Source organism: Bison bison, unplaced genomic scaffold (genome assembly GCF_000754665.1).
Source record: "Bison bison bison isolate TAMUID 2011002044 unplaced genomic scaffold, Bison_UMD1.0 scf7180017864285, whole genome shotgun sequence".
Taxonomy (NCBI): domain Eukaryota; kingdom Metazoa; phylum Chordata; class Mammalia; order Artiodactyla; family Bovidae; genus Bison; species Bison bison.
In genome coordinates this window covers 58033-67160 of record NW_011494857.1, presented here as the reverse complement: position 1 = coordinate 67160, position 9128 = coordinate 58033, and the positions used below count along the sequence as shown (strand labels likewise).

The window sequence follows — 9128 nt, the reverse complement described above, 5'->3', positions numbered from 1 at the left end:
TCTATTGTTTCCCCATCTATTTCCCATGAAGTGATGGGACCAGATGCCATGATCTTCATTTTCTGAATGCTGAGTTTTAACTTTCACATCACACAGACTACTGGAAAAACCATAACTTTGACTAGATGGATCTTTGTTGGCAACGTCATGGCTCTGCTTTTTAATATGCTGTCTAGGTTTCATAACTTTTCTTCCAAGGAGCACACATCTTTTAATTTCATGGCTGTAGTCAACATACGCACTGTTTTTGGAGCCCCCCAAAATAAAGTCTGTCACTGTTTCTATTGTTTCCCCATCTATTTCCCATGAAGTGATGGGACCAGATGCCATGATCTTCATTTTCTGAATGCTGAGTTTTAAGCCAACTTTTTCACTCTCTTCTTTCACTTTCATCAAGAGGCTCTTTAGTTCTTCTTCACTTTCTGCCATAAGGGTGGTGTCATCTGCATAGCTGAAGTTATTGACATTTCTCCTAGCAATCTTGATTCCAGCTTGTGCTTCATTCAGCCCAGTGTTTCTCTTGACGTTCTCTGCATATAAGTAAGCAGGCTGACAATACACAGCCTTGATATACTCCTTTCCCGATCTGGAACCAGTCTGTTGTTCCATCTCCAGTTCTAACTACTGCTTCTTGACCTGCATACAGATTTCTCAGGAGGCAGGTCAGGTGGTCTGGTATTGCCATCTCTTGAAGAATTTTTCACAGTTTGTTGTGATCCACACAGTCAAAGGCTTTGGTGTAGTCAATAATGCAGAAGTATATGTCCAGTCCTATCAGTTCATGGCAAATAGATGGGGAAACAATGGAAACAGTGACAGACTTTATTTTCTTGTGCTCCAAAATCACTGCAGATGGTGACTGCAGCCATCAAATTCAAAGACACTTGCTCCTTGCAAAAAGAAAACTATGACCCACCTAGACAGCATATTAAAATGCAGAGACATTACTTTGCTGACAAAGGTCAAACCTATGGGTTTTCCACTAGTCATGTATGAATATGAGAGTTGGACCATAAAGAAGGCTGACCACCAAAGAATTGATGTTTTTGAACTGTGGTGCTGGATAAGACTGTTGAGAGTCCCTTGGACTGCAAGGAGATCAAACCAGTCAATCCTAAAGGAAATCAATCTTGAATATTCTTTAGAAAGACTGACACTGAAGCTGAAGTTGCAATACTTTGGCCACCTGATGTGAAGAGCTGACTCATTAGAAAAGACCCTGATGCTGGGAAAGATTAAAAACAGGAGGTGAAGGGGATGACAGAGGATGAGATGGTTGGATGTCATCACTGACTCAATGGACATGAGTTTCAGCAACCCTGGGAGATGGTGAAGAGCGGGGGAACAAGGCATGCTGAAGTCCATGGGGTCGCAAAGAGTCGGACAAGTCTGAGCGACTGAACAACAACAACAACAAACCAACCTTTGTTGCTCTAAAAAATAATCGTGTGTGTGCTCAGTTGTGTCCAGGTTTCCGAGGTGGCCCAGATGGTCAAAATGTCTCCCTGCAATTCAGGAGACCTGGGTTTGATCTCTGGGTTAGGAAGATCCCCTGGAGAAGGAAATGGCAACTCACTCTAGTATTTTTGCCTGGAAAACCCCATGGATGGAGGAGCCTGGTGGGCTACAGCCCATGGGGTTGCGAAGAGTCAGACATGACTGAGCAACTGCATTTTCACTTTCTTTCAGTTGTGTCCAACTCTTTTGCAACCCCATGGACTGTTTGCCCCCCAGGCTCCTCTGTCTGTGGGATTTTCCAGACAAGAATCCTGGAGTGAGTTTCCATGTCCTTCTTCAGGGGTCTTCCCAACCCAGGGATGGAACACGAATCTCCTGTGTCTTCTGCATTGCAAGCAGGTTCTTTACCAATATACTTCAATTTAAAAAAAGAGATTGTGAAACTTTGAATGATATTCACCTTTTTCGGAATTCCAGCATGTCACAGCACAATTAAGTTTTTTTTTAACCCATCATTTTCTAAGATTATTTAAAATCAACCTATTTATGTGACTGATTGGTGTTTATGCAATGCCTATACAGGGAAACTGAAGTTTAGAGAGAGATGAGTGAAAGTCACTTATTCGTGTCCGACTATTTGCGACTCCATGGACTATACAGTTTCTGCAATTCTCCAGGCCAGGATACTGGAGTGGGTAGTCTTTCCCTTCTTCAGGGAATCTTCCCAACCCAGGGATCAAACCCAGGTCTCCTGCATTACAGGAGGATTCTTTACCAGCTGAGCCACAAGGGAAGCCCAAGGGCCTAGAATAATGTCACAAAGAAAGCTGATACCGCATCGAGATATGACTCAGATGTTGAAATGCCAAGTGTTCTTGCGTGTGTATGTTTCAGTATGTATGCCTTAGTCTTAAGGGTTAGCTTCTTCAATCTCTACATACGTAGCTCACTAGGAGACTGCCTTCCAGAACCCTGATGTAGAACATTTCTCCTCCCCCAGAATGTTTCCCCACGCACCGCCCCAGTCAATGCTCACGCACAGAGGTGACCACTCCCCTTGACTCTTCACTCTGTAGTTTAGCTTGTTCTTGAACTTCATATACATAGACTCATATCATATGAACATCTGACTTCTTTTTTTATATCTGTTTTCCCAGAGTCTTCAAAAAAAATTTTTTTTTTAATGTTTAGCTATGCCGAGTCTTTGCTTCTGCTCAGGCTTTTCTCTAGTTGCCAAAAGCAAGGGCTACTCTCCCGTCGTGGTGCTCGGGCTTCTCACTGCACTGAGATCTCTTGTTGCAGAGCTCGGGCTCCGGGGCGCTTGGGTTTCAGTAGTTGGGGCTATGAGGCTCTAGGGCACAGGCTCATTAGTTGTGGCACACGGGCCTAGCTGTCTGAGGCACATGGGATCTTCCCAGACCAGAGATCAAACTCGTGTCTCTTGCACTGGCAGGCACATTCTTTATCATTGAGCTGCCAGGCAAGCCCGAACATCTGACTTCTTTCACTCAAAATAATTGTTGGTACACAGCGTCCTCAGGAGCTGGCTGGGTATAATATGAAACAGGATCCCACATGCAGAGGGCAGGGATAGACCTGTAAGGAAGAGGCAGACCATTCCAGAGTGGTAGGTGGCAGGTTTAATAAGCAAGGGAGGGGCTCTCCTGGTGGCTCAGTGTTAAAGAACCTGCTTACCAACTTAGGAAACATGGGTCCTATCCCTGGTCCTGGAGGATCCCACATGCTGAGGAACAACTAAACCCATGCACCACAACTACTGAGCCTGTGATCTGAGCCTGGGAACCGAAACGACTGAAACTCACATGCCCTACAACCTGTTATCCGCAACAACAGAAGCCAATGCAATGGGAAGCCCGTGTACTGCAATGAGAAAGCCGACACAGCCACAGAGACCCAGCACAGTAGAAAAATAAATCAATAAAATTATTTTAAAAAATAAACAAGGGAACTTACTCATGAGGTGTGTCTTAGGCAGCCACAAGATGAGTAGCTTTCTGCACCTGGCCACCCCATCTTAAAAGTTTGTATAGAGAAAGACTTTACCTGGCTTGAAACATGTACAGGATCCCCATTGTTTCAATACCAGATTACAGTCTCAAGGCTCTATCCTTGGGCAGCTTCTGGTACAGAGAAGTCAAGTGGAACACACTCCTTCTATGAACATATAAGGGGGAGGGGTAAGGTGCCTCCATTTGCTTAGATCCAGCTCACAGGTTAGTGGTTCAATGAGTCAAACGTCCATGACTTTCCCCAACAATAATTAGGGGGAGATTCATTCATGATGTTGTGTATGTACAGATATATCTTGCTGTGTGTCTCTAAGGATTGCATGGTTTGTTCATCTATTCTATTAGTAATCTTTAAGCTATAGTATGCAAATATAATATCACTGACATATTAAAATCTTCCTGTGCTTCCCATTATGTGGGTGCATGCTAAGTCATGTCCAACCCTTTGCAACCCCATGGACTGTAACCCACCAGGCTTCTCTATCCACGAGATTCTCTAGGCAAGAATACTTGACTGGGTTGCCATTTCCTTCTCAGGGATCATCCCAACCCAGGGATTGAACTCATGTCTCTGGCATCTCTTGTATTGACAGGCAGATTCTTTAGTCTATAGTATCCCAGACGGAAAGAGCAATGCTTTCCTCTTCCCAGTTAGGGCCTTACTATTGGTCCAGTGACTAGTTCACAGGAACTTTAAAATACATATTTGATTAATGAATGTAATAACTAATTTATTAAAATAATGCATTGATATTTAAAGGGCACTTTCTAGGAATTGGTTTTTTCAACATTTGTATGACGATCAAGAAGGTTGGAAAATAACTATGGATTTTTCATGTTCCAATTTTTCTCTTTAAGGTGATCTACCTCATCAGAAATCCCAGAGATGTTTTAGTGTCTGGTTATTTTTTCTGGAGGATTGCAAAATTTGTTAAGCGACCACAGTCACTGGAACAATACTTTGAATGGTTCGTCGAAGGAAATGGTGAGTGAATGTGAAATATGAAAGCTGGGAGTTGTCAGAGTCCTTCGTCAGACCTCTTTTTATTTTTTTACCCAACTTGATGTCTCTACATCTAACCAATGCATGAGTATAGGGTTCCATCACCACTGGAACCCAAATTTTCTAAATCCATATACTACCTTGTAAAGCAGAAGGACTTCAACCAGCCCTTTTGTTTGCCCCATCAGAAACTATCCTAGCTCTCTTCTGAATCTCCGTGACCTAATACTAACACAAAGCATTCACATTTTTCTCCTGTACTCTCCTAAATTTGTGAAAGTCAGGGGACTTTCTGAAAGTCAACTTTCATTGGCTTCCTGAATACTACAGTCCTGACTTTCCACCATTTATGGGTGCATCTCTCAAAAAGTCCCTTCATTCTCTTGTCCTCTGTGTTTAAAAACTGTATGCATTATGCCAGGACCTTTATGGGCTTCCCAGGGTGCTCAGTGGGTAAAGAATCTGGCTGTAGTACAGGAGATGCAAGTTCTGTCCCTGGGTCGGGAAGATCTCCTGGAGGAGGCCATGACAACCCACTCCAGTATTCTTGCCAGGAGAATCCCATAGACAGAGAAGCCTGGCAGGCTACAGTCCCTGGTCTCGCAGAGAGTCGGACACGACTGAAGTGACTTAGCACGCATGCACCCAGGACCTCTATACTTTTTTAAAGTTAATTATTTATGTATCTGGCTGCATCAAGTCTTAGATGCAGAAGGTGAATTCTTGCATCTTAGTTGTGGCTTGGGGGTTCTTTCATTGCAGCATGTGGGATCTAGTTCCCTGACCAAGGATAGAACCCTGGCCCCCTGAATTGCAGCACAGAGTCTTAGCCACTGGACCAGCAGGGAAAGCCCTCTATACTTTTAATTATGCAGAACTTCTAAGCATTCTCAGATGCTTGAAGTGTTGCAGTTTTTCTCAAAACTATGTGATGAACCTAGTATCACATCGAGGTCATAGTTTTTATTGAGCTGATCCTGAGTGAGCTCTTCAGCCATATCTCCTGCTTTGCTTCAGGCTAGTCTTTCAGAAAAAGAGCAAGAAGACTTCCCTGGTGGTCCAGTGGTTCAGAATCTGCCTGCCAAGGCAGGCGACATGGGTTCAATCCCTGGTCTGGGAAAATCCCACATGCCATGGGGCAACTAAGTGTGTGCACTGCAATACGGAAGCTATTCCCTGCCTTGGAAACCGAGTCAGTTTCCCAAGGAATAATAATTCCAACAGCAACAATGAAAGAAAAATGACAGGGAGGGGAAAAGAGAGTGTTGTGAGAACGTACCTAACAAGCAAAATATCTAAAGGCTGAACAGATTAGGGCCAAAAAAAACCACACCACTTTTCAGACCCCATGGCTCTCTAGACAAGATCTCCTTACAGACCCTTGAAATCTGTATACAAAACCTGCTGCAAAGGCATTAGGCTTGTTAAAGGGCAAATGTGTGGTGTTGGATACCAGTTATAGCAAGTGTAGATGTGCCCGGCATTGTGCTAGTAACTGTGCCCACCGAGTGAACATAGTGTATGGATCCCTGCTTTCATTCCGCGTGTCATCCGCTCACTCTTTCTGCCTCCCCTCCATGCAGTGGTATTTGGATCGTGGTTTGACCACACTTGGGGCTGGATGTCCATGAGAAACAAGGAGAACTTCCTGATACTGAGCTATGAAGAGATGAAATGGGTAACGATTGCTCTTAGAGTCAACACACTCTCTCTCACCACCATCTGCACTCCCCCCACCTTCCCTCCATTGGCCTGTGTCTCCCACTTTCTCAAAGCTTAGTCTGTAGTCAATAGGAGTGAGAATAGCAATACCTGGTTTTCATTGCCTTATTTCTGGTTGACACTTCAAAGCTCCATGCTCCCTTTCCTCACGTGGTTTTCTTTGTTTCACCATAAGCGGAAGGGCTTTTTTACAAAAGAATTTTATTTATGTATTGGCTGTGCTGGGTCTTCACGGCTCTCCTCAGGCTTTCCCCAGCTGCGGTGAGTGGGGGCTACTCTTTGTTGCGGGGCATGGGCTTCTCACTGCGGTGGCTTCTCTTGTTGTGGGGCACAGGCTCCAGGTGTGCAGGCTGAGCAGTTGCGGTGCCCGGATTCTAGAGCACAGGCTCCATAGTTATGCCACATGGGCTGAGTTGCTCCGAGGTACATGGGATCTTCCCAGACCAGGGATTGAACCCATGTCTCCTGCACTGAAAGGCAGAATCTCATCCACTGAGCCACCAGGGAAGCACTTTCTTTCATTTTTGTTAGGATTTTTGTTTTGTTTGTTCCATGTTATTGTTGTTGTTTTTATTTTTATTTTTTCAGGTGTGTGATTTCTTAGTAGACCATGGTAAATGCTCATGGAATAAAGAAAAAAAAATCAAAGCATTATAGCTTTAAGAGGAAAGTCTGATTCAAAGCAAAGCCTCTCTGGTTATAAAATCCATTTTCTTATCATAATCTCTGAAGATCATGAGCCAAGTATTGATATAATAAATAAGAAGATATGGTAAAGCTCTCTTGTGTTATTCAAATGATAGCTGTGAAAAACAGCATTATTTGGGCACATAGCCAAGACTTGAAATCAAATCCTTATATTTTGGTCAGGTTCTCCCTGAAACTCTCTTGCCTAATCCTGATCATAACTGTCTAGAAGCCCTTCTTAAGTCTCTTTGAAAACCCAGCATTTTGGTGTTTTAAGGTGTCCTGAGTTCAACTATACTGAGAAATCCATCATGGTCCTTCCATCTATTTTTTTCAACCTTTCTCTAAGTCATTTTTAAATTTCTCAAAAATTTTATTGAAGTATAGTTCCTTACAGAATATATAGTTTCTACTGTACAGTAAAGTGAATCAGCTATACCTATGCAGATTCAGTTCAGTTCAGTCGCTCAGACATGTCAGAGTCTTTGCAACCCCATGAACTGCAGTCCGCCAGGCCTCCCTGTCCATCACCAACTCCTGGAGTTCACCCAAAGCCATGTCCATTGAGACGGTGATGCCATCCAACTGTCTCATCCTCTGTTGTCCCCTTCTCCTCCTGCCTTCAATCTTTCCCAGCATCAGGGTTTTTTCAAATGAGTCAACTCTTTGCGTCAGGTGGCCAAAGTATTGGAGTTTCAGCTTCAACATCAGTCCTTCCAGTGAACACCCAGGACTGATCTCCTTTAGAATGGAATGGTTGGATCTCCTTGCAGTCCAAGGGGCTCTCAAGAGTCTTCTCCAAAACCACAGCTCAAAAGCATCAATTCTTCAGTGCTCAGTTTTCTTAATAGTCCAACTCTCACATCTATGCATATATCCCTTTGTTTCTTAAATTTTCTTCCCATTTAGGTCACCACAGAGCATTGACTAGAGTTTTCTGTGCGTACAGTAGGTTCTCATAGGTTACCTATTCTTTACTTAGTATCGACAGTGTCTATGTGTCAATGTCAATCTCCCAGTTCACCCACTCTGGACTCCTCCAACTCTATCCCTACTCACATCTCTACATTTCTTTCCTCTTTTCCTCTCCCCTCTCCCCCTCCTCTGTCTGCGGTCTCCTCCCCCACATCTCCTTTCCTATGTTCTTGCTTTTTCACATAATCTCTCAGATTTTCTCTTCTTCTGGGACACGAGGAGCACTGTGGAGAAGATCTGCCAATTCCTGGGCAAGAAGCTAGAACCAGAAGAACTGAACTCAGTCCTCAAGAACAGTTCTTTCCAGGCCATGAAAGAAAACAATATGTCCAATTCTTCCCTCCTGAAGGGTCAGTATTTAGAAGAGAACGGAGAACTTTTGAGAAAAGGTAAAAGAAAACATTCTGCCTTCAAAATGGATCAGACTATGTAGAGATTATTCTTGGCTTATAATAGGGCACTAACCATTGGGAGTAGGGACTGTTTGAATGCATCAGCTTAAAATGCTCATCACTTGAGATCGTCTCTTGTGAGCCCTTATCAGGGCATTTCTTTTTAGAGTATTGATGTGGGCTGCAGGTTTTTGAGAGAGTTTATTATTTTAAGGGTTCATTTGTTTTGGTGTGGACCATTTTGAAGTTTATTGAACTTGTTACAATATTGTTTCTATTTAATGTCTTGGTTATTTGGCTGCAAAACAAATAATGGCATGACCAAATAAATAATAAACAACTTTTAAAAAGCAGAGAAGCCTAGTTAGACATCTAATACAATAATGCAGGTGAGAAATGGTGTTGGCTTGGATGGAGGTGGTAGAAATAGAAGTTGTAAAAAGTGGCTAGACACTGGTTATTACGAATCCCATGCACTGTAACTTGCCAGGCTCCTCTGTTCATGAGATTCTCCAGACAAGAATAATGGAGTGGGTTGCCATGCCCTCCTCCAGGGGATCTTCCCAATCCAGGGACTGAACCTGGGTCTCCTGAACTGCAAGCAGATTCTTTACCATTTGAGCCACCAGGGAAGATCTGTTATAGAAAACAGAGCAGTATTATTGCTGATGAATTTCACACAAGATGAGCTGGGAGAGAAGAGAAGGCAGGAAGTTGTTCTAAGCAGGCAGAAGTGTAAATCAATATGACCACTAGGTATATAAAAACAACAAACCATTGGTCATTCTGCTATATTGACTAGGATTTCCACGTCAAACAGACAGACGGAAATCGATCCAGGACTTCCCTGATGGTCTAGTG

At 43.3% G+C, this 9128-nt stretch overlaps 2 protein-coding genes across 6 annotated transcripts in view; both read left to right on the top strand.

The window, feature by feature from the left end:
- LOC104995597 (bile salt sulfotransferase-like) overlaps positions 1–9128 on the top strand; it is a 23322-nt gene that overhangs the window by 12083 nt on the left and 2111 nt on the right. Inside the window, exons 3-5 of one of the 5 annotated variants that reach the window (XR_826069.1) lie at positions 4347–4473; positions 6075–6169; positions 8070–8225. Coding sequence is in view for 3 of the 5 variants with exons in the window: in XM_010849531.1 (XP_010847833.1) it covers positions 4347–4473; positions 6075–6271 (324 nt within the window). In the remaining 2 variants the exon portion in view is untranslated. Of the gene's footprint in view, positions 1–4346; positions 4474–6074; positions 6599–8069; positions 8265–9128 lie in introns of those variants that run through there. The other 4 variants (XR_826068.1, XM_010849532.1, XM_010849531.1 and 1 more) reach the window with 4 other exon arrangements.
- LOC104995599 (bile salt sulfotransferase-like) overlaps positions 4459–9128 on the top strand; it is a 43729-nt gene continuing 39059 nt past the window's right edge. The window contains exon 1 of the mRNA XM_010849536.1: positions 4459–4473. The gene's annotated coding sequence lies outside the window, so the exon portion shown is untranslated. The remainder of the gene's footprint in view (positions 4474–9128) is intronic.